Here is a 24,427-nt window from a genome sequence, read left to right as displayed (position 1 = left end):
GAGGGCAAACACTGACGCCATGTTTACACTCTTTGTATTTTAATTGCTCCCTTTGCTTCATTATTTGAAACAGTCAGTATCTACTGTTTCCCATAAAGCATTGCTCTCTGTAAAGTTTATATTACTCAAACAATAAACACAAGCAGCATCTCAGCCACAGTGCCTCATTGACATTCATGTTAGTCTGCTTACTATTGATCTGAATTGTGCATTTTGCAGAAAATACATGGCTCGACATCGCTCATCTCACACATTACAAATTGTCCCTAGCTAAATCGTAGGTAGAGTGCTTATCAGTACGGTACTGTATTGTACAGTGGCACTTCACAGCATGATAATAACAGCACATTCAGCGGTGCATAACAATAGAGACTGAGATGTCCCCTGTAGGATTTTGAATACTGTCATTGAAAAGGTTGTGTTTAGCAGTGCATACAGACACAGATACAAGACCATGTTAAATATGAAACCTAAAGAGGCACTCTGAACGTGCACACTTAAGGACAAAAATACAGTATGCTAAATCATCATGCCTATCAAAATTCAAACACAATAACAATTAAAAAAATGCAATAGGAAAACATTGGTATTTGACACAGAAACATTGTTGCTCTCTGAAAGTCCTTAGATCTCTCACATACAACATAATTATTACAGATATGTAGGTCTGTGTCAAAATGAGGTTAAAGTCACAGATGTGACATGGTCATCTACTCCTCTTCCCCAACGTAAGACGAGGACAGATCCAGGTCCAACATCTTCTGCTCTGCCTCGCTCAGCCTGTACGGCGAGCCACCACTGCTGCTGTAGTCTCCAGACATCGGCAGAGAGCGGCAGCGGCCTTGCCTCTGCTCCGAGGACGACACGCTAAAGGTTGAGCTGCGTTGCCGCCCCCTGACCCCAGAGCATGACTGAGCTTCCTTTAATTTCCGGGCCAGCATGTTCCTCTGGATGGGCGATGGGCCACGGCGATTCCAGTTCAGCTCGGCCCGCTCAGCGCGATCTACGCTCAGGCTGGCAGGCCCTGTGGCTGGACCCCCAATTCCCGAGATTCCCCCTCCACCTCCAGCATCAAAGCTCCTTTGCCTTTCCCTAGTGCCACCGAGGTCTGCTTTAGCATGTTCTGAAATGCTGTTTGTGTTGGTCCCTGTGTGCCTGAGTTCACTGTTGTGAGAGGGAACAGCTGTCTCTATCCAAGGCTTCCTCTGAGGTCTGGAATTAGCCCAATCCGAGGCCCCATGCTCTGGAATGGGATAAGAGCGATATGGCTGCCTCTCCCATCCTCCTTTGGTCCAAGAACTTCCTTCAGGAAGGGTCCGAGATCCCACCTGAAAAGGATAATGTATGATATTAGTTAATTCAAAAGGCTTAAACAGACCTACACAATATACACTCTACAGAAACACATAAATTAAGCTGGACAGGTGACCTGGGTCATGCTTCTTTCTCTGAACTGTCTGGAGTGTGCAGAGGGCGGCGGCTGCGGTTTGGTGTCATTAAAACTAGATGTCCGGCGGAAATTTGGATTCCTATGATAGGAGTTTCCCATTCCTGCATCTCCTCCTCCTCTGAGACCTGCTAACCCGCTCCTCTCCACCATCTCTACCCAGTCAGCAGTGCGATCTCGCCATTTTGAGCTGCCCCTGCTAGCATGACCAGAGACATGAGGGCCTAGGACCAGCTCCACTCTGGGGCTCAGTCTGTCTGGTGTGGCCCGAGGAGTCTGAGCCAGGGGCTCAGAGAAGGGAGCTGCGATGCGAAAGTGGTTGCAGTTGGCATCATCCTGGAGGCCTGGAGGGAGCGAGGTTAGAGCAGATCCAGTCGGTGTAGGGATAGGGGAGCAGGTGGGTGAAGCAGATATCTCTAACAAGGTGTCATGGACCGGGCTTGAGGAGACATGGTACAGCTGTGTGGCTTCTTTTAACCCCTTCTTCTTCATTTCTTTTAACTGCTGCTGAGCCAATCGATACCTAGAGAGACAATAATTTTTTTTTTTTAAGCCTGGGGAATGATAATATATTTGACAATAATGGTCCATGTGTCATGAAAGTAAACAATACGCTGAACATACCCAAATATTGTTGGCAACATCTTCAGACCTGAGGGGGACAGCCTTTCTGAGTCCTGTGAGACAGGCATCACCAGGGTCTGTGAAAGAGGCTGGCCGCCCAGCATCGCAGCATCTTTCTGGGCTACACCCACACCCCCAAGGAGACCATGGCCATCAGACAGGCTGGGTCTTTGGAGGCTGTGGCCACATATAGAGGCCTCATCCGAAAGCTTGCGTCCTCCAGGGGAATGCATGGACCCTCGGCGGACGGAGCTGCACTGAGGGGTGTGGCAAAGCTTCCTCCACACAGTCACCACAACAGTAGCCAGAATCACAGCCAGGCAAAGAGAGATGCCAGCCACCACGACCATGTTTCCACCAAGGGGCGCGTCTCCTACAGGTGCAGCGGGAGGGGATGGAGAAGGTGCAGGCAACACTGGGGAGGAAAGGGGAGGATGTTGTGTTGAAAATGAATATCAATGAACAGAGTGAGCTGAAAAAGAAAAAAGAGTAGATGAAGAGACTGACCCGCGCAGTCCTCCAGTGAGCACACGGACTGTTCCTTCACCATGCCGGTGCACCGCATCCCTCCGACACCTGAGGGCAGCAAACACTCACGCACACGTTCTCTCACCCCATCTCCACAGCTCACACTGCACACACTCCATGGCTGCCACGGCCCCCATGACTCTGCAGGGAAAAAAAAACAGAGGAAATTTATCAATTAGAGATAAAACAATAGAGAGTTAACAATAATGTCACATGACATTAAGAACCAGTTAATGCTTTACCCCTTAAAATAGACAAAGCTAGGACACAACTGCCATTATTATCCTTTATCTGTCAACATGACCATAAAGCACTTCATTCAATTGATTTCCATTTTAAGTGGCCTTAATCTAAATATAGTGTGGCATACGCATATAAGTAAACTTATTTCTTATGAATGACTCAATTGTGTGTCTTGTTTATGTGCGAGAGCAGATACAGTGTGACTTCATGTGCTCGAGGGAATGTATAAGAGTCAAAATAGTACCATGACCTGTCAGCTGCAGATTATATGTGATGATGCTTACTAAGACACTGCATTTTAACGACATCATAACAATTTCAGTGTAATAGCTAGCGCTGGAGCAACTGATCAATTAGTTGTTAATAATTAAATTACACAGCAACTTTTTTGATGATTAACTAATTAGAGTAACTCTTTAAGAAAGAAAAAGATGCAGCTTGCAGCTTCTCATACACAAATGTTTTCTGCTTTCTTTACTCCTCCTTGACATTAAACTAAATATCTTTCAGTTGTGGGCGAAAAAGGACAGTCTGAAAAGATGCTGATTGAACGCGTGTTCCAGTGAGTCAGCAAGTACAAAAGCAGGACACTGAAAATGAAGTAGCTAAATGAATTGCAGCCATTGTTCATTTTAATGTTATCACTTGTGTTTTTCCTACAATGAAGAATGTCTTCTCTGAAAAAGGCCTCTTGACTTCTCCTTGATGAAGCCATTCCTCTACTACTGCCTGGGTTTTATCCACCACCGGACTTTTATCTGACAAAATATGGATGACTAAAGCAATTTTGGGGTGAATCCCCCTGCTCTACTGACACTGCTGAATTACAAGCTGAAGTGGGGTTGAAATGTATTCTTTACAGCTGCCAAATGTGAACGTGTTGCTCTTGTAAATCTCACCTGTACTCCGGTGAACCACCAAACAGGTCTGTGCAGGACTGGGAGAGCGACTGAAGTTGAAAACAAAGCGAAAGCAGTACTTGTTCCTCCCTGGGTAAAACACAGAGCAGTTGAATTCTGTCTCATTCTCTCCCTGCGTCAGCCAGTTAAAGGCCAACGGAGGAGAAGAGGGCTCCTCTGGTCCGATCCCCATCAGTGCTGCTCCACCTGCCCCGGCGCCTGCATCCTTATACAGCAACACTTTCCCATTGATGTGAGCGCAGGGTGGGGTTATCAGTTTAACGGCCATAGTCCCTTCACAACCACTCTTGTAAGCGTTGCCGTTTTCTACCAGCAACTTGTAGGAGAAGATTCGGGACAGGTAGAGAGCTCCAGAGCTCTTCACGTCCTGTGCTGCATGAGGAGACCGCAGAGACACTCGTATGAAGTCCCTTTCTGTGAAGGGGAAGGCGCAGGCCAATTCAACAGTCTGGGAACGAAGGGGTTTAATCGGGTGTCGCGTGCGGACTCGGACCTTGTCGATGTTGTTTCGCCCTATCTGGTTGTACTCCATGTAGCTGACCTCCAGGAAGATGGCAGAGTCAATGCCACTGGAACAAGCCTGAAAGTGCTCATTAGTGGATATCCCAATCTGGGGTGAGACAGAAGAAAAGATATAGGTTAATCATACTGCAGCACAGTAAACCAACTTGTGAAGTTTAAGACCTTGTTTGTCTTGCCTGAAAAGATCCTGAGTGGTTTCCAGCCCTCTCCACAGCAATGTGGAAGGTGGGCCACTGCACCTGCAGTTCTGAACTCCACCACCAGGACGTGCTCTCCTTGCTGCTGTCGTCCGTGCCGTTAGCATGAGAAGCAGCAGAGATGCTGGTCTGCCTCAGCAGGAACCGGAAAGTTCCTGCGTACAGGAAGCAGGAGCAGTTGAACTCCACCCTGCCGGCCGCTTGGTTGCTGGGGAGAGTCCTGATCAAAAGGGTGGTGTTGGTGTCCGTGTTGACCAGAGAGAGGCTCGTGCTGCGGATGACGCTGCCATTGGGTTTTGTGCTGAAGTCCACAAATACACTGGCGTTGCTCAGGGCAACGTGGAGGGAGGGCCAGATACTGAGCCCTGCAAAAGCTACAGGAAAGAATGCATGGAAGATTTAATCAATGTTGGTTTTTTTGTCTATTGTTTGAATTTAATATCTGCTCATTCAATTTTCTTGATGTGACCCCGCAAGTAGCTGGTGACTACCGCCATATGTTGTTTTTCCGTTTACTGCAGTGATTCAATAACATGGCAACAACAGATATCCTAATATCTGTTTTGGTGTGGACAATTAGATGAAAGGTTATCCAATTAACATTTGGACTGTATGAAAGGTTAAAGCCCAATGGAATCTCACAAATATTAGAAATCAATCTGGAAGAAATGCAACTTAATGCAGCCCACAGTTATAAGTTAAAGACCAGTAATAACATAAATATATTATGTTATGGGTCTCTTGGCACATTTCCCAGCCACAACTGATGAAATTTGCACAGTACAGCTAAATAATGAGTTCAGCATTCCATCATGGACACCGTGGAGCCACAATCCAAATCAAAACAACTGACAGGCATCATCATACAGTATGTAAATACAAACAACACATTCATTGATTAGTAGTTAACTGCTTACCAGCACCTCTGAGCTTATTAGTACAATATCAGGAAAAGAAAAATAATTTTGCAATTATTTTTTATGAATATTGCAAATCATGATATGAGTCACAATTTTGGGGGGAATGATCATATTTGCATTTAATTTTCTCTATAAAAGACATATTAAAATTATGCAGATGTGGTTTCTGCTGGGGTCTGCACCGAAAAAAATGTTCCCTTACGTCTGGGAAATATGATCTGTAGGCCGGAACATCTCATTTATAATGGTATAGAGTGACATATTTTACCTTATCAAAAAGCCTGCTGCTCCTGTGATTTGGATACTGCAGTTGGCTATACTGCAAATTCGATGACCTTATGAGTCATTTTTTCTGTCCTACTACGGAACAATGGCATATGATTTTAGGAGCTGTCGTCTGGTGCAGTGTTTCAGTCCCCTTGTGCAAACCTCACATTCCCACAAAGCAAAGAATAAGAGGTTGACCCTCTGTTACCCTCCTCTGCCTTTTCCTTCAGCTCGATTTCCCTTCTCCCGTTTGAACGGGCACATAGGTTGGTGCAGTCCATTTAAGCTTTGATGAGTGTTTGCCTGATCAATTAAAATCAATGACCCCGCCAGCCCCTTTTGTCAAACATGAAGTTAACCTCAAGTGGCTTGGTGACACTCACCGTATCCCATGAGCGCCAGCAGAAAGGGCAGTAGCGAGACAGCCTGTGGCATTCCGATGTCTGTACCTCTGTTTTCTCCTACACCGCATGACCGTCCTCTTCCACCACCCCTGACCTCTACATATCAGGGGGAGATCACAGAATAAGCAAGCAAAAACAAAAGAAAAAGAGAAAAAAAAGAGAAAAGAAAGGAAAACAAGTGGTCCACATGCAGTAACTGATTGTGCTTGTTGCGTCAGAAGACAGGAGAAGGCTTGGGAGAAGTGGTCCACTGATCTGAGGTATGAAAAACAGGAAGGCTGGAGCGTGAAGCTGCGGCCGTGAGCTCCCTGGATTTACAGTGGCGTCTTCCCCTTCCTCCCATCTTCACAATGGGTATGGTGGGACAACAAATATTTGTGCGATACAGCCAAAATCATTGTTGTTCGGTCGCTTGGGAAGGTTTTCTATGAGTGTGTTTCCTTTGAAACACAATAGACCCCGGAAACACATTTTAGGGTTTGGGGGACCAGGACTGCTTAGAATTGAATTTTCTTTTTTTGTCTTTTTTTTTTTCATTTTACACCCTCATTCAAATTCTGACCATTGGAGACTACCAGCCAGGAACAACTCATATCAGGTTTGAAATGAATAAAGTCACCACATTTTTCCAGCACTTCACCTGAAGGCACCTGCATTTAGAGCAGAGCCCAACTCCCAACCAAGCAGTTAGCATAGCATCAGTATTCTCCCCCTTCATACTCAAATCAAGTGTATTAGTGTGTTTAGCAGCTGTTCGAATGCGTTAGTGTGTCCTTTTCTTTTAAAAATATATTTATGTATCATTTTTAAAGCCCCAGTGTCCTCCCAAATATTAAACTTCTAACTTCTTCTCAACCTGGATATTCTACAAGTAATGTTAGCATCCGTTGCGCAGTTGTTGTTGTTGTTGTTGTTTTTTTAAACTGCCTTTGGGACTTCAAGCTAGTTAATGTTAATATTTTATAGCAGGGAAATCAAGCTGCTCTACTCACATGTCTCGTTGTCTCAGCACAGCATTATTCCTCTCCAGTTTACCAGCACGGCAAACGTAATGAAAGCCACCCCACATGTACGTCTCCTGTGACTGATTAAAAAAAACAAAGTGCTAATAAGTACGGTGACAGTCAGCAGGACGAGCGGGACAGAGTCCAACCCGGAGCAACTCCGAGGTCGGGCGGATCCGCGCACAGCCACCTCACGGTCATCTGCGGGGCGATGGGCGGGTTGTCTCTGCGTGCAGCAGCTCGCTGCGTTGTTGTTCCTCCCTCATGTACAGGGACAGTACCCACTACGTACTGTGAGGTACTGCTAAATAAACCAATAAAATGCTTACTGAATAAAACAACAACTTTGTTTTTACTGTATACTACTTAGAGATGTATTCAAGTCCTGTACTTTGCTATGCTTTGGAAGTGCTTTTGTAATTCTGCTGCTTTCCATCTACAGTCCATTACGTTTCAGAGGCAACTGTTGTACTGTTTACACCACCAAAATCTGTTTGATAGCTTTAGTTACTTTGTATATTACATGCTGCATCGGAGCCAAAGCAGCATGTTTTAAATAAAAAACAAAAACATGTAAATCAGTCAGATAAATTAAATGCTGAAAAAATCAAGTATTCTTAGGTACATTTTATAACACCGGTGCCAATATTGTAGTTTTTACTCCACAACACTTGTTTGATAGCTTTATTACTAATTAGGCTACTAATAAATGATCACATGTGGAATTAGCTCCTGTTTACCTGCTGCGAAATTAAAGTGATATACACATTAATGCATCACTAATTATAATAATGTGGGCTGGTAATGACAGTAATAAAGAAATAGTAACGTAATAGCAATTGCAGTAATATAACTGATACTGATACTCTGGTATTTTAAAGTATATATTTAGGTACTTACTTACATTACTCAAGTAAATGGCAGACAGCAGTGCTTTTACTTGTACCACAATATTTTCACACTGCAGCGTTGCCTGATCTTAATACTTCTTCCACGTTTTCCCTTCGCATTCCTGCCTGGGGGGGGGCTTGACGGGGAAAATGTAGCAAAACTATTTTCTGGTTTGGAAGTGGCTCGTACTACTGTGGGCTCTGAATTTCTGTGATAAAATCTGCCCTCCCACTCCCCACTAATTCCCAAATACTGAATTGTCTGTACATGCAGGCTAATTTGAACAAGATTGAGTTTACATGCGGGCTTAGAAGTTAATGTTATAAAAGCAATTTATATGCTGTACAGAGACAAATGTTTAAGAGATTGTTATCTGTTTTAATAAGGCTGCATATGAGTCATTAAAAGTACTTCGGCACAGGTGCCTGAGGAAAGTGATGAGGTGGGGAAATATGTGAGCTTCAACAGACGGATGGATCCCCTCCTCTCCAGTGGCAGTCGCACATAAATCTTTCTTTTATCTTTTAGATTATTCAGTGAGAACAGCAGTCCATGTCATATCATATTATAGTTTTGTAAACTTCAGAACTATTCATCTCACACAGTCACGTCAGCTTGCCTGAACGCAGACGACCTATTTCATGCTAAAACAAACATTCATCAGAAGTTCAGCGTCGTGCACGAATCCCCCTCCCCCCAATCACTATGATCAAACCTGCCTCTGAGCTCTCAAGACTCCCTGATGCAACTGAGTTCATCTACTATCAATAAGTGAAGCACATGGTGGGCTAATCTAATCAGCTGTAGTGCACTGCAGACCTTCAATCTTTTTTTTTTCCTCCAGAGAAAGCAGAAAACAGGAAGCTTCTCTGGAGATGAAACACACTTAGCTGCTCGGCCCGGTTCACAATGGGAACAAAGAACTTTTCTATTGCGTGTGTTGAAAAAAAAAAAAAGAAGCCCTACAGGGGACGCACGTGGGATTAAAAATACCAGCGCACTGGTAACACTCACGGTGGCAAATAACACCCAGACATGTAGCTACTCAGACTTAGAAAATGCTCATGTTTCACACATTCAAACTTCCACCCCTTTATGATATCCTGTAACAGTCGATTTGGCCCGGTGACAGAATTTACGACAGAAGTAACAGGGGCGCTTATTTGTCAGTTTGGCCTCAAAACAGACACAACTGGAATCTTTATAACACGGCCTCTGCAACGACGGGATGAGCCGCAGAGTGACATTTGGCGATGTGCCCTAAAAAAAACCCATAAGCCGCGAACCAGACCAACAACATTTTATCTCAAGCCGTTCCTTGAGTGCATCCTCAACGAAAGATGAAATTCGAAGGTGTTTTTGACGTACAAGGTTGAGAGAGAGCAAAACAATATGAAAGGTGAAGTAGAGTATTTAGTTCTTGGTACGGTCAGGCGCTCCTCAGAAGACAAGACATAATGACGTGCTGAATTCCTCAATTATTTATTACATAAATGTATTTTTTTACTTAGAAAAAAATGCGATCAGGGGCTAGGGGCTTTTTTCATAACAGTCTTTCCCAAACCCATTTATTACTAAAAACATCATTTATTTTTCAGCATTCCACCAAAAAAAAAAAAAAAAAAAAGCAACATTTTGGGAAAACTTTGCTGAATGTACAGTATTTTACATTTTCGTTCCCTCCTGATAAACGTTTCCTTTTTTCTCTTGGACCTAGATAAAGACTAGCTGGTAATATTTACAGTGGATTTTCACAGAGATTTACCACCAACAGAACACCAACCGTTCAGCAATCGGAAGCAGACTGGACAGGTTCAGTGCTGCCTAGTGGTTTATATATGTGCTGCTTTTTTTTTTTTTTTTAATGCATCCAGCTCATCAGTAGAGACAGTGGAGCCAAGTCTGAGTTTGTTTTTTTCCACCACTTAGTTTGGGTTCTGTAAACAGGTCAGAAGAGGTTTGGGTAGAATCTCAAACCCTCAACAGAGTCGTCTCTACACAGGTGGCCCATCTTCTCAGCCAGCAGCAACCTGGACACGAGGAGAGGAGACAAAGACATGAAGTGCTAAAAAGGCAGCAAAAAAGGAACAACAACATGAAAACATGTAAACATTCTCTTGCTTTTAAGAATATTGGGAGATAAAACCCGACAGACTCACATGCTGAGTCCTAGTTAAGCGTTTTATTGTTGTTGTTTAACAGCTTACCGCTCTTTCGACAGAAGAACGGAGAGACCCAGAAGCTTGGCGAACTCCTCTGCTGTCAGAGAGCCTTTGTCTGACACCTGCAGAAACAGTGATAAGCCAGGGGTTAGGATAAAATCTTGATTTTTTTTTTTCTCCAACATATATCCAAGATGGCACGCTGTTTGGGCGGTGTCAGTATGGTGTTTGTAATGGTAAAGCTTACATTGTCCAGTGCTGAGGCTATCATTTCCTCTTCGCTGTGAGACTGCAGCTGGACCACCATCACGCCGCTGTCAAACACCCGCAGTCTACGAAGAGGACAAGACGGATGAGGGAAAGTCTATGCAAGTGTACGTGTGTGTGTGTGTGTGTGTGTGTGTGTGTGTGTGTGTGTGTGTGTGTGTGGTGAGAGAGAGAGAGAGAGATCCAGTCAACAGATTTAGGCCGAGTGATCTTTTTATTAAGTTAAAGTTACAAGGAGCTGGCAAAAGAACAGTGACCAGTTTGGTGATACAAGAAACCGGCCTGGTAAGGAAACAGGCCAGTGTTTCTTTTCAAAACCCCAGGAAGTGACAGGAAATGACAGTTGCAAGAGGGCTGGACACCACTTCCAACAACAGGAAGCCAGGCAGGAAGAGCCTGGCCTCTGAAGCAGGCGCCTACCCTGTTCTATATGTTCCTTTAATAAACACACAGCCTGGTCGGTGCACACAAATGAAATGTACAAACTCACCTCAGCGGGAGCTTCAACGTCTCAAACATCTTGCACGCGTTCACCAAATCTTCTGGGGATAAAAGCTGCGAAAATAGAAAGAGAAACTACAACTCAGCATCGGACAGGCCGACAAAGAAGCGCGTGTATTCTGAGCGTATGTGCGCTTGTGCGAGCGTCACCTCCATCCCTCTGGCACGGTTGACGAGACAATAAACCTCCGTGAGAGCCATCATACCCCCGCGCTCCTGAGAGAGCAGGGAGGGGGATAGAGGGAATGTGGGAGAAATAAAAATCAGGTGGAGCTCAAAACTGAAAAAAGAAAAGTGAGGTTGGAATGAGTTTATGAGGCAGATAAGCCAAGGCATTAACATGCATTTTGGCTGATGGGATCACAAGCGGACAAGTCAGAATGCCCAAATAAATGAAAACAATTATAAAGTCTCTTCTAATTCATCAGCCTATGTTTTTTTTTGTCAAAGGGAGTCTGGTGACTTTTTTCAGGAGCAACAAAGAAGTCGCCTATTTTGGACACCGTCAACTGTATTTGTAGAATGTGACAAGATTATTGTCAATAAAATAGGTGCTCCTTTCTTGAAACGAGTGCTAAATGAGTTGAAAGGGTTGTGTTCTAACAGCTGCTAAACGCTGGCCCGTAAACGATCTCGAGTCCTTTTTAGATGAAACATACGCAACGCATAGAAAATCCACACCTACCTCGAGAGGGGCCTGCAGCATATCCCCCAGTTGCTTAGCCAGCTGCAAATGGTAATGTGTGCCTGATCCATGCGTCTCCCTGGTAACGGGGTTGGCGATACCCATGCTCAGCAGGTAGGACTTAAACCGAATTGTCTATAAAAGCAGAACAGAACCGTTAATAGCTTACTTTAAAAAAACGGTATGGTGTAGCATCATCATGCAGTATCACAACTAATACACATGCATGTCCATTAAGCATGCGTAACAACATGTGTACGGTGGTCCAGTGACGTAACTATTGCTGCATGTACAAATATTGTAAACCGCTTTCCTCCTGTTTCTGTCTGCAGTCCGTACCTCGTCCTCTGTTATGTCTCCCTGCTTGTCTTTGATCTTGTTGGCTATAGATTTGGACAGCTCCACCATCTCTTTGGCCTGTCAGCAGGAGAGGACACATCACTCAGCCAATCCTGATGCACTATCGACAGATGAGCTCGGCACAGATCTCACGTCCAGTTTAAATCAACAAAGTCAGGAAAGTGTGAAAATACAAAGGACTGCACTACTTACCTTCACCATGAGCTTACTGAGGTCCTCAAAAGCCTGAAAAAAAAACCCCAGAAATGAATGATAGTACTCAAAAATGTAATAGTCAATTAAATAAACCACAAAACATTCTACGGATAGTTTGAATATTATTCCACAGTGCCTCGAGCCCCTCCTCTGGCTCATGATTAAACTCTCCCCAGCCATAAATCCCCATTTGTTTCAATGCCATACCGTTAATAACGCTACATAAATATGATTTTATTTAAGTCATAAAACATCCATATATGTATACAGTCTGTTTAACAATGGCTGTATAAATACATTACTTCATGGCTGTCTCACACATCATAGCGGCTGTGGTCAGCTTAAATTTATGTCAGTTACAATAAATTCCAATAGTTTTTATGGCAGAAATAAAGAAAAGAAAAACTAGAAACCTCTTAAAGAAAACCACTCTGTATTCTCAGAATGCTCAAAGTCGTTTCTGTAAAAAATACGGCAAAAGACTTGCTCTTAGAGGAGGTTAATGAGAGGACACGTGTGAAGTTTACTAAGCAATTCCCAATCCAACACATTTCTCAGCATTTCGGAGCTTGTGCTTTACAGTACCTCGGAGATGTTTTTGTCTGTTTCTTTCCTCCTCTCCTCTATCTTCCTCTCAATGCCAACGATCCCCACTGCGCGAGTCCTTCCTGCCTACACGACCATGAAGGAAAGAAAAAAAAACATGTGTATCGAAACACACAGGGGAAGACAAACAGTGAGGAGAGAGTTAGTTAAATGCTGTTACACTTCATAAAAGATTTGTGGCGACAGTATGATTTCATAATGTTTATCAAAAAAAAACAAGATTAAAGTAATCCAATCTGGAGACACATGACACGAATGCAAGTGAAATGACAAGAGTTCAACAACTTACACAAAAAGGCTGTTTTTATTTTGGCGCAAGTCCTGCTGTCAGATGCTTAATAATTTTATATAACAGTGACTGGGAAAGCAATAGACAGACAGTGCCCTTTTGAAAATCCTGAAACAAGATGCAGAGGTTCTATTTTTTTCTGTCGACCTCGAGAGTGTAGTGACAACACTGCCATCCTGTGGATCACAATTTGAACTGACGGAAACGTCATTCCCAAGCACACCATCTATTGAAGGATGATGCAGTCACGAGTTCCTCACAAATCACATCACCAGCCAATAACTCAATCGTACAACTTCCAGAAATATAAGAAAGGAAGGAAGGAAAGGAAGAGATTGTAGTCAAACGAGGTGGAACATCTGTTCAGCTCCTGACCTGAGAGCCAGTTCCTGTGGGGATGGGTTGTGCAGCTGGCGTACTCTCCCACCTCTTCTGGGTCATTTCCTCCGTTAGCCTCCTGTAAAACTGCACGAAACGTAACACGTCAGTTCCAGGGGTCAAATAATCAGACACGATATTTCCATTGACAGCTCATTAGAGGGTGAGCAACAAGAAACAAATTCCCCCCCCCAGCAACAAGTATAAGTGGGTGTACCTCAATCTGTCCATGTTCTTTGAAGGACAGCTTGATGAAGGTGTACTTGCTGTGTTGGTAGGGACCAGGCTCCTTGTTGACAGGTGCAGGGTGCAGGTGGACGACGATTTTAGCACTGCCGGACGAATAATGCGAGAACGAAATGAGGACAAAACAATTTACTATTTATATTTTGTAATTGCAAATAGAAAATGTTGTTGTTGCGTTGTCACCAAACAAACTTCATTCTTAACAATGGAAATATTGGCTTGACAGCAAATACATATAACAAAAGAGAAGAGCCAGAAAAAAAAACAACCCAAAACACTATTAACTCAAGCTCAACATTAACTAAGCTCCACACTAAATTGGATGTCACTTGGGCAGTCTCCATGACAACTGATCAACCTCCATTCCCCTATGAAGACAATAAGATACAAGCTCCATAAAAAGCAAGGATTAGAAGCCACAAGACATAAAGTATGTGCTGACACTCACCTCTTTCCTATCCCTGCAGCCTGCTCCTCAAAGAAAATGATCTGTGACAGGGGCATGGCTATGCAGCATTCCTACAGACGACAGGACAGAGTCGTCATTGGTTTCAGAGTCATTGGCCAAATCTGTGAACATCAGCACCAGTTCTGTCTTACGTGATTTTTGACGTCCCTCCAGATCAACCGATGGGTGCTCAACAAGGCAACTCCGACGTCCAGCTTAGCCTGGAACAGTAAAAAAAGAAAGACAACACGATATTGTTTGTTCATATTACGTTCCTATGCACCTTTAACCACCACCATGATATATAGCTTTCTAAGTTTTCAGCGGCTGTGTCTTTGCACCAGGCCATAAAACTTAGTTCACAGAAGAAAAAAAAAACAACACCTTGTCATCCCCGTCATACAGTCTGACACCTCGTTGTTGGATCACTAATGTTTCGTTTATTTCTAAGAGCCCATTTGACCACGAAAAGCGGTCCATTATTAACAACTACACCAAAAAAAGGAATATTGCAATTCCTTATTCTATTCCGCTGCTCGGGCGTATTTTATGTTTACTTCCTGTACGATGTCCAGAGTTGTCCTGCCGCTGCCTGCATGTAAACACTAAAACAGAACAAATAAAAGGTGAAGTATATTGAACTAATAATTATGCTGACCAAAAGTAACGATCTGTACTGATGATGCTACTTGAACTTACTGTAATTCTGTGTTTTATGTTTAATTGTCTACATGGTGTTTTCTCTGACAGGCAGCCTCAGAGGGGTCCTTTCCGGTGTTGACTTTACTAGCGCCAGCTGTCAGTGGAAGCTAGTAAGGCTGCTATCTTTGCTAGCGCGTTATTTTAAGAATTTTACATTAAAATATACGTCCTCTTGTCGCCAACGTAATTATCTCCCGCATCGGATTTTAACTCGCTTGAATTAACAGATGCACTTATATTTTTCGCCTTTTCTTGCGTCTTTTTAGTGAGCTCTGCACAAGTTTAAGGTAGCTGTAGCTGGCTAGCTTGTTGTTAGCTGCAGACAAATCTGGTGCAGACAGGTTTAGCACTGCAGATTCAGCTTCTCTTGTTTTGAAGTCATTGTTGACGGGCGGAAAGTTGCATCGTGTAAAAAGACTGTAGAGACCATGCAGCTTCACATGATTAGTTTCTGCAAATTATGGTTTGCACCATTATGATTTTAAATCAGTCACGGTAACGTTGGGTCATCGATTTAGTTTGTAGACCTAACGTCATCCGAATGCATTTGGTCTTCGTTGACCTTATCTGCTGTGTATTGTATAAGAGTATTGAGTTTACGGTTTGCGTAGTTTAACAACAACTGTTCACTGGTGCGAAACTTTGAATCTGCAATCATGGATAAGAAATCATTTGATATAGTCTTGGATGAGATACGAAAGGTAAGGACAATCTAACACCCATTTTTCCATCTGAGATTTGCAATGGTCTCAGCATCGGGTTTGGTAATTCTTCATTTTGTGTTTCAGTGCGTCCTGACCGATCAGCGGATCAAAGCCATAGAGCAGGTGCATGGATATTTCTCCAGTGAGCAGGTAACTGTCCACACAGGTGCAGCAATGTCATGTTAATGTTTACCTCGCCGTGTATCCGCCCGCCGTGAGAAACACAGAACCTCCAGCGTGTACATGCTTAATTTTACCACATTTGTAAAATCCTAAACTCTTAAACGGATATGAAATAGAAATACAATCCCTGAAGTCATCTATATGCCCCATATTAAAACTTTTTTTTCGCATTACAAGTTTTTGAATTACTTGGCACACAATGCTGCACATGGGTCTATGTCAGAATCACATTTTTCAGTAAATTAAACTTGTGTGTCACTACAGCTCTTTTGACCCAGTGCATACTGACAAATGATATGTATTTGCAATTGCTCTCTTCCAAACAGTGTGTATGGCTACAGCTGAATGCTCTTTATTATCAATAAAGATGGTGGCTCAAAATCATCCTGATCTTTCATACTCCTCCCATACTAGAGCACTGCTGCTCTATAGTTATTGTAAACTCTGACACTGTCTTTAATTTCTGCAGGTGATGGAGATACTGAAGTACTTCTCTTGGGCAGAACCACAGATCAAAGCTGTTAAAGCTCTGCAGCATGTGAGTAGTATGTGTTGTAAATGATCGAGGCACCAACGTTTCTGGTTTGCATGAATATACGTGTTTATCTATTAATATTTGATTGACGCTTATATATATGATCTGTGTAAAAACCACAATCCCAATGTAGTGGAAACTGTAAAAAATGTAGCATTTTGTGTTGGATTGCCACCAATATGATTTAAAGTTGTTTCTCTTTCTGTTGCTTGTAGAAAATGGTTGCAATACCTACAACCAAAGTTGCAAATATCCTGAATTGCTTCACCTTCTCAAAGGACAGACTCATAGTCCTGGAACTAATAGCTTTGTGAGTACATATTGAAAATACATTTAAGCACCCAAAATGGACTTTAAAACACTGTAATTCAAAGGTTGTGTTGTAATATCACCCTGTTTGGGTCAGTCAGTCATAACAATTTTAGCCTAACTGGTTACTCATAAAATGTTGGATTTCTGTTTCCATACAGGAATATTTCAGATGCTCAGAATTATCGTCCTGTGGAGGATCTGTTTCGCATACACTTGTCTGAGAAGAAGCGGGCTCGCAGGATACTGGAGCAAGTAAGTTAACCTTCATAAAGTGAGTCATGATGTTGTGTTTTTTTAAAGTAGGTCAACATAGAAACCCGTTTTGCTATTGTTATGTGTATGTGTTGGTATCACAAGACCTTGTGGAGTCCCTTTTGGTATCTGTAAAATCCCAAGAAACAACTGTTGCCTAGTGAGGCCTGCAGGGACAAGTGATTGCAGCAAAAATAAAAGAGAAAAGCAATCAGAATTATTTTAAATATCACACACATGTTGTTAAATATTATCTTTGACTATAATGAATTTAATGAATGCTGAACACACAATCAACCATGCTCACCCTCTTCCAAATTTCTAATTAATGCAATGTCTGTCTAGGTGTGTAAGGTTGGCTGCAAGGCTCCTGTAGCCATGATATCCTCCTGTGGTATAATACCAGGAAATCCATACCCTAAAGGAAGACCCAGCCTGGTCAGCGGCACATTCCCTGTAAGTATGTGCATGTTTCTGTCTCTGGCTTGAAGGTGCCCAAGGCTTAACTGGTTTCATGTCCATGTCACATGATTCAGCATCTTTATGATCCTCAGCAAGGGGGACTAAGAAGAATTTCTTAATAAAAATGTTGATTTTACAATTTTGATTTAATTAATTAATTGATAAAGTGTGTCAGAAAACAGCATCATGTAAATTACATATGAAAACTGATACAATTATGGAAGAATACTAGTGATTTCTCACTGATGGAAGATAAAACAGTTTATTTCTTTGACTTTACATTTCAGTTAGCAGACAACACTAAAGTTGTTCGTGTCCATCAGCCCCCTTTCTGGTTTGACCATGGATTCTTTTTTTAACATTTCTTTATACAGGGAATCCCTCCATTAAAGAAAGAAAATGAGAAGAAAGATGACACATCAAACAACATGGAGGGGAAAGGAATCGCTGCTCGGATCACCGGACCATTCAAACCTGTAAGTACTAGAATGGTATGACTGGGATGATCCCGAGAAATCCCATGACTGTGTGATGAGGCCTCCCATGACTAATTACATTACCTAGCCATGACAACCTATTGAACCTGCTGTGTTTATGTAAGCTAATGATAGACCAAGGTGAAAGCGCTAAATGGACAGTGGAGGGCATGAACAGAATAATGAAAACATACACACATACTAACCCTAAATGAATAAATAAATCAGTAAGAACACATTGATGTTATGAAAGATATTTGGGTTCTGTCTCACTCATTTTGTGGTATATGAGCATAAAGATCTTTGAACATGATCACTTAAATATTTTATGTTTTATCTTTTCCTTTTCTAGTTCCCTTCAAGCTACAATCCTCATCGCCCTGTGCCCTACCCTATACCACCATGCCGACCTCATGCTACCATCGCTCCAAGTAAGAAATGACCCACTTGTCCGTAAAGTACCTTTCCCTGCCCTGTGAAGTAATCAAACACTGTATACAACTTCAATGACAAGAAAAAAAAGGAGGGCTCTCAATCTGTGTGTGTATGAATGAATCTGTGGTGGCCACTCTTAATATTTGCAACCGCTACGCAGGTGCGTACAACAACGCAGGCCTTGTTTCTATGGGAGGGGTTATAACAGCCAGCGTACCCCCTCCCCCCTACAACTCTACCCACAAAGTAGCAGGTATGAGTCGAGAGTCCACACACGCCTGTGTGTGTGTGTGTATGTGTGTGGCGGCAGATAGACACTCCTTGAGGCTTGCTGCCTAACTACCTGGCATGCTGCTTACCTGCGCTTCTAAAGCCTCTATCAGGTGACGAATGTGCTTCTTACTTATGCCAGAGTACACTGAGTGACCAGAAAAATATCCCCCCCTCCCCAATATAACAGCTGTGTATTGGATTAATTGAATTTAGAACTGTTACAGAGATGTCCATTCAATTCTCTAATCATTTTTGAGGGGGCTGCTGTATGCTGTCATATTGGATGAGATTGCATTCAGTGCAACCACATTTCATATATATTTAAAGGTCCCATATAGTAGAAAGTTAGATCTCCATGTCTTATTTGATTACAAACAGGTTTATGAGAATGTGTGTTCAAAGCTCAATCTGTGAAGAGCACACAGCCCATAATCAGAAACTGTGCCCTAAATGAGCCGTCAGGACTTCATAAGGTTGTGATGTCACAACTGCACAAAAAAAAAACAAAAAAAATTCACAGAGGTTATGGGGGAACATGGGAGGAGCCTCCTCAGGCTTGTGAGGCTTCGAGAAGGGTTCTTCAAGAGACGGGTATGTTACAGGTTGTGCAGTATGAGAAAATTAACATGTTTTTGAGCATTAAAGCATGTAAACATTTTCTAGTAGGCACCCAAAATGACCCTGAAAATGAACATAATATGGGACCTTTTAATATGATACAGTATTTCCACCATTTTCTTCTTAAAATGTACAGATGAAGTAGACAAATGCAACATTCTACTGAATTGTAGTCCACATTCATTATATATGTTTCTGCAAGGCTGTTGTATTTCATTAGAGTACAGTGACCTGGTACTTCTGTTTTCTGGTCAGTCATTGTAGAAGTACAACCCTGATTCAAGGAAAAAAAGTTGGGAAGTTGTGGTTCTTCTCAGTTTATGTGTTGCAGGCATCATATTCATATGAGTTTGTGTTTACCAAAAACAACCAAATGTATCCGACTTTGTACTGTATTCAATTGAATATAGGTTGAAAATGATTTGCGAATTATTTCATTTTTTTATTTTACTCCCAACTTTTTTGTAGTCTGGGTTGTATGCTTTGCTAAATTGTGAGGGCAGGTCGTTTGATTGCCTAGACTGGTAATAGCCTCACACTAATGTCATTAATCTTTTTTTCTTTCTCAATTTATGCTGTGTCATGGCATTTAATATGCATTGCTTGGGATAACTTACTTTTTGAGAGCACTGACTCATCAGTTTTCACAGTTGAAATACATCTTTCAGGGCCTTTGGGGAGATGCGTAGTCATAAGCGCAAAGTTATCTCAAGTTTCGTTATGTCCAAAGCAGTCTTGAGATAAAACTGGTGTGTAATGAAAATTAACTTGAGGTTACCAGGCCTGAAAAGTAATTAAAATGTTTCCCCAAAGGTAAGAAGAAGACATATTCCAAAGTTGAAAATTCTTGCAATTTCCATGCAATAGTTGCACGCAGGGATGCTCTCTGGCTATTACCTCTTGCTGCCTCCTCTTCTTTTTTTTAAAGATGTGAGTGGATTGCTTCTTTTACAATAGTTTGTTGGGTTTAAACCCATCCTTTCTGTGTCCTGGAATGAAATTTGCTTTGAACAATAACACTACTAATAAGAAAAACAAATCAATTAATGCAAGTATTGAGTGTTATTCAAATGTTGCACCCTGTCACTTAATGATGTCATGATTTTAGATGACTTTTTTTAATTAAGTCTTGTACTTTTCTGCTTCCAGGTTATGCCAAACCAGGCAATCACCACATAACCACACCTGGAGTCAACAGCGGGCCCCTCCTCATTCCTCATGGATCCACGCCTTCTACCCCTGCCCAGCCCCAGGCCTCTCCTGCCCAGCCGACTCCCACGACCCCTATCACACCAGTTTTTCCCGGCATGGTCCCCTCCCACAACCCTAACGCCCCCTCCCCCTCCCCTGCTCCATCCCCGTCTGTGATCAAAGCAGGACCTCAGACCCCTGGCGGGCACGGTCCACCTACACCGTCATCTGTCATTAAAGCCCACACTCCTTCAGGCACCCCTTGTGGAACTCCCGCCCCTGGCAGCTTCTCCCCCTTCCATGCTGTTTCCCGGCCAGGCACCCCAGCTACCTCTCGCAGCGGCCCAGACCCCCTAAATCAGACGAACTCCATGGGCTCAACTCACCAGTCAGGACTCATGCATCCTGGCATACACCCACAAGCAGGTAACCCCTCTGGTTCCGTGATCCGAAGTTACACCCCGTCTGGACCTTCATCTCTCACTCCTGGATCATCCACTCCAGTTATTCCGAGCTGCTCCACCCCGGGTCTCAGTCCCAAACCTTCCCCGGTTCATTCAGCTCAGGTTCAGGCTGCCATGGCTGCAGCTGGTGTCCTGAACAGACACCCTGGGGGTAGTAACAGTGGCAGTAACAGTCCAGTGCCCTCTGCTTTCAAGGGCACCTCTCGCTCTGGCACACCGTCTGTTAGTTCTCTGGTGGTGCCGGGCTCTGCGCAGGCTGCTCTGGCCCGTTCCTTTGGTCTGTCGCACCCTTCAGGTTCTCCTCAAGTCTCTCTCCCCAGTCCTGTTGCTATACCCGGCCTTCAAGGTCTGTCCGCCAGCCCAGCACCCTCTCATTATCCTGGTCTGTCCCCATTTTCTTCCCTTTCTTCCTCTCTTCCTCCTTCCACCATGACCGCGTCCATGCCCACAATGCCTCCCAGCAGCAGCATTTCTACCCATCCACAAACCTCCATCTACCAAGGCCTAGCTCCCAATGCTGCCCCTGGTGGAGCCTCCCCTTTTGGTCTGGGCCTCACCTCTGCCCCCTCTATATTCCCAGGCCTTCAGCCTGGCCCTAGCCCTGCTGGCTTCCCAGGCTTGGGGGTTTCAGGTGGGCACGGTGCTGGGAGCCCCGTGTTGTCTTCATTCATGGGACTGCCAGGGGCCACTCCATCTTCTGTAGCACCAGTGGCACCACTGCAAGCGGTAGCCGCCGCCGCAGCAGCCGCAGCTGGAGTTCCATCATCGTCGCCTGTTTTACCAGGCTTTGCGTCTGCATTCAGTTCCAACTTTCAGCCTGGGTGAGTGCGCTTTGAACATTTAACTGCCAAGTACAGAGGAGTCAAATCATTAAGAATAGGCTACAGGTTAATTAGAACATGTGACATTGATTTCCACTTCGTTTACAGTGCCATCATAAATCAAGTCCATCGAGTTTCCGCTTAGGATACTATGTGACAAGCGGAAACACTACAAAGTGTAAAGTCCACTTGTAGTCCTTCTTGGGAGTGTCAGACCTCGACTGTGGTTTGTGTTGTCTCTACGAGATGATTATTGTCCACCATGTATTTAGCTCACTAACAACTGTGTGTCTGTGTGTGTGAGACAGTGCAAGCCTAAAACTACCCCAAAACTACTCTGACAAATGACCTCCCATTAATGAATCAATTAATTGTAATTTTTCCATTTGATAAAGCCAGGCCAGCTGTTTCCTGCTGTTTTACACTCTTCATGCAAAGCTAAGCTAAGCTAACTTGAAGATATGAGAGTGGTATCAATCTTGTCTTACTCTCCGTTGCACATATTTCCCAAACACAGAGAAAGATTAAGAAAAAAAAAGAAGAAAATCGTCATTAAGAGTCTTATGAGTCACTGGAAATAATGCATGTTATTGCAGGAAGGAGAAACTGTGATACTGCTGGAGGAATATAGAAATGGGATCTTAAAGAGCTTTGGCGTAAATTAAAGTGGACCCAGAGGATACAAACTGATGCAGAATATTATAATGTTGTGATTAAACTGATGGTTTTTCTGTGTGTCACAGGTTGAGCAGTGGACTCCAGCCTCCAGGAAGCAGCGGGTTCCCCGGCTTGCTATCCTTCCCCGGGGTACCGGGCTTCTCTCCCTCGGCCTCCTCTGCTGCCCTCGGTGGCCTCCATAACCAAGCCATGCAGTCTGCCCTGCTGCAGGTAGACACACACGCAGTAAAAGTATTTGAATGTCAGTTTGATAAAGCCTCACTGCTACAAAAACTCTTCTTCTTTGTCTTCTTCCAGGCTCATCCCTCATCTGCTTTGGACGGCTTTCCTCCGCAGCCCAACAGCTTCACCAACTACCCTCCAGGCCCAGGAAACCCCTTCCCCCTCCAACCTGGTCTGCATCCACAGTTGGGCTGGCAGTGAAACCCACAACACACTTTGAAACACAGAATACACTTACACGATGACCCCTGTCACACACCCTGCCCTACCCCTCAGTATCTGGTGTGTTTTTTGTTTTTTTTTCTTTTTTTATGGGCCTTGAACCCTGAGGATCACATGGCAGATTGGAAATATTCTGTAATGTGCGTCACAGCTTATGTGTTATATTCTTTATAGTTGTAAATATCAGTTGTCAAAGTTGTTAGATTTTACAAGTAGACTGTGACTGGTTTTAATGTTAGCTGGACTCGGCTGGTTTTAATCAAGCTCGTCAACATTTATTAGTGAATAATGAATTCTAGTAAAAATGTACATGACATCATGTAATGAATTGACAGTATCCTCATGTAATATTTCATGTCCAGCGTCGGTGCAAGGGACATGCCTGTGATACTGATCGATTGTCCTGAATTAAATATTGTATTATGACATGAAATCTTTAGGACGACTCGGGCGCGGCCGTATTGTGAAGCGGGCGCTCTATGAGTATGTTGAATCCTTGTGCTGTGTCATGGGTGGGATTCCTGTACACAAAAACACGCATTTACATTCGTGTTTGTGTTATTTTCCTTTAAGGCACACTTGTGGCTGTTGGCAGCTTACATTTTTCTGTTTACATCCTTAATTTTTGGACAGAGGTTACCCTGCTAGTGCTGTTGTTACAGTATTTGACCGAACATACTGTATGCGGATGTTGCTGGGAACAACCCGAAGCAATGGTTCATGGATGTGTGGACGTACAGAGTTGTAAAATGTCTTCTTCTGTGATGCTTTTTCAACAAAGTGAAAACTGTAATTTTACTTCTGATTTTACTGTACACCTCAGCACTCTCAGTTACTTTATTGTTTGAGATTATAGACACATTGTTTGTTACATTGTGTTGTCATCTGTTTTTGCTCCTTTTTTTTGTACTTGTGATTTATTATCAGGTCAGTAAACTGCTGGTTGCTGTAACTGTTGACGTATCTCTTTTCTGTGCGATGCTATGGCTATGAGGGGAAAAAGCCGCTTAAATAAAATGACTGGTGGTGGCCAAAATAATTGAAAAACGCAGCATGGAAAAGAACTTCAGTGCAGCTCACATAGAATTACAAAGACAGCTATACATGCAGATACGGTTGAGGGTGCAGCTGTTATTTTTTTCCGCCCTCACCCCTCTAACATCCTAATTCTGCCATTGTTGTGAATGCTCTGACGAATAGATGTAAATAATTAATACGCAGTTTGTAAGGACAGTTTGAATTATGATAGCTGCCGTCCCCCGGGTGTTTCGCTTATTTCTTACCATTAGCACTCCTCCATGAACTTGACACAGTGGTTATCACGAGCACCAGTGATATTGCACAACACACAGGTAACGCTATCTTCCATGTGGCAATTAGTCACAAGACCTCCCAACGCCTGACCTCGCTATTACACAGGAACAATTTCCATTTCTCTGATTTTTCCATTGTAGTTGTAAACTTTCATCACTTAACATCTGCAACATGAGAAAAAGGAGATGATACAAATTGCCTTTCTTGGTAAATGGGGAAAAAAGCGTACTTCAAAAACCAGAGGCAATCCAAGTGCTCTAACCAGGAAAATATCAAAACGAGGAAGTATATATAAATGTTATGAAAAGGGAAAATATTAAAAGCCATTATAATAAAGGCTTTTTAATATTTATTTTTTTGGTATGTTTTTCTTGTTTGGAGGGCCTGGATTGCCTCTTGTTTTTGAAAGATCTGCAAATTAACTGGAATATTTTATTAATTGAGCCTGTGAAAAAAAAA

The 24,427-nt window shown here is 43.1% G+C and overlaps 3 protein-coding genes across 4 annotated transcripts; 1 reads left to right on the top strand and 2 right to left on the bottom strand.

Annotated features, from left to right (window-relative positions):
* Window positions 1–17: 17 nt before the first annotated feature.
* LOC119030887 (thrombospondin type-1 domain-containing protein 1) lies at window positions 18–7,623 on the bottom strand. The gene is made up of 8 exons (XM_037118834.1): window positions 7,065–7,623; window positions 6,052–6,168; window positions 4,461–4,855; window positions 3,742–4,372; window positions 2,579–2,740; window positions 2,072–2,486; window positions 1,430–1,970; window positions 18–1,328 (listed from the first exon to the last, which is right to left on the bottom strand). The coding sequence occupies exons 2-8, from the start codon at window positions 6,101–6,103 to the stop codon at window positions 711–713; spliced, it is 2,814 nt and encodes a 937-aa protein (XP_036974729.1). The 5' UTR covers window positions 6,104–6,168; window positions 7,065–7,623; the 3' UTR covers window positions 18–710.
* Window positions 7,624–9,433: 1,810 nt separating this feature from the next.
* vps36 (vacuolar protein sorting 36 homolog) lies at window positions 9,434–14,584 on the bottom strand. The gene is made up of 14 exons (XM_037119909.1): window positions 14,489–14,584; window positions 14,257–14,325; window positions 14,105–14,175; window positions 13,628–13,742; window positions 13,408–13,497; window positions 12,723–12,809; window positions 12,135–12,167; window positions 11,922–11,999; window positions 11,583–11,717; window positions 11,048–11,113; window positions 10,887–10,951; window positions 10,377–10,461; window positions 10,175–10,251; window positions 9,434–9,997 (listed from the first exon to the last, which is right to left on the bottom strand). The coding sequence occupies exons 1-14, from the start codon at window positions 14,582–14,584 to the stop codon at window positions 9,916–9,918; spliced, it is 1,149 nt and encodes a 382-aa protein (XP_036975804.1). The 3' UTR covers window positions 9,434–9,915.
* Window positions 14,585–14,802: 218 nt separating this feature from the next.
* On the top strand, window positions 14,803–23,527 carry proser1 (proline and serine rich 1). 2 transcript variants are annotated; one of them, XM_037119906.1, is made up of 12 exons: window positions 14,803–15,507; window positions 15,595–15,660; window positions 16,163–16,231; window positions 16,444–16,538; window positions 16,699–16,792; window positions 17,138–17,248; window positions 17,629–17,730; window positions 18,083–18,161; window positions 18,326–18,418; window positions 20,206–21,532; window positions 22,276–22,420; window positions 22,508–23,527. In XM_037119906.1, the coding sequence occupies exons 1-12, from the start codon at window positions 15,463–15,465 to the stop codon at window positions 22,631–22,633; spliced, it is 2,352 nt and encodes a 783-aa protein (XP_036975801.1). In that variant the 5' UTR covers window positions 14,803–15,462; the 3' UTR covers window positions 22,634–23,527. The 2 variants fall into 2 exon arrangements, with proteins under 2 accessions (XP_036975801.1, XP_036975803.1); XM_037119908.1 differs by lacking the exon at window positions 18,326–18,418 and having other exon boundaries at window positions 14,805–15,507.
* Window positions 23,528–24,427: the final 900 nt, after the last annotated feature.

The sequence above is a fragment of the Acanthopagrus latus genome, chromosome 13 (assembly GCF_904848185.1).
Source record: "Acanthopagrus latus isolate v.2019 chromosome 13, fAcaLat1.1, whole genome shotgun sequence".
NCBI classification, from domain to species: domain Eukaryota; kingdom Metazoa; phylum Chordata; class Actinopteri; order Spariformes; family Sparidae; genus Acanthopagrus; species Acanthopagrus latus.
The sequence above is the reverse complement of the archived record's forward strand: the minus strand, read 5'-3'. Positions and strand labels throughout refer to the sequence as shown.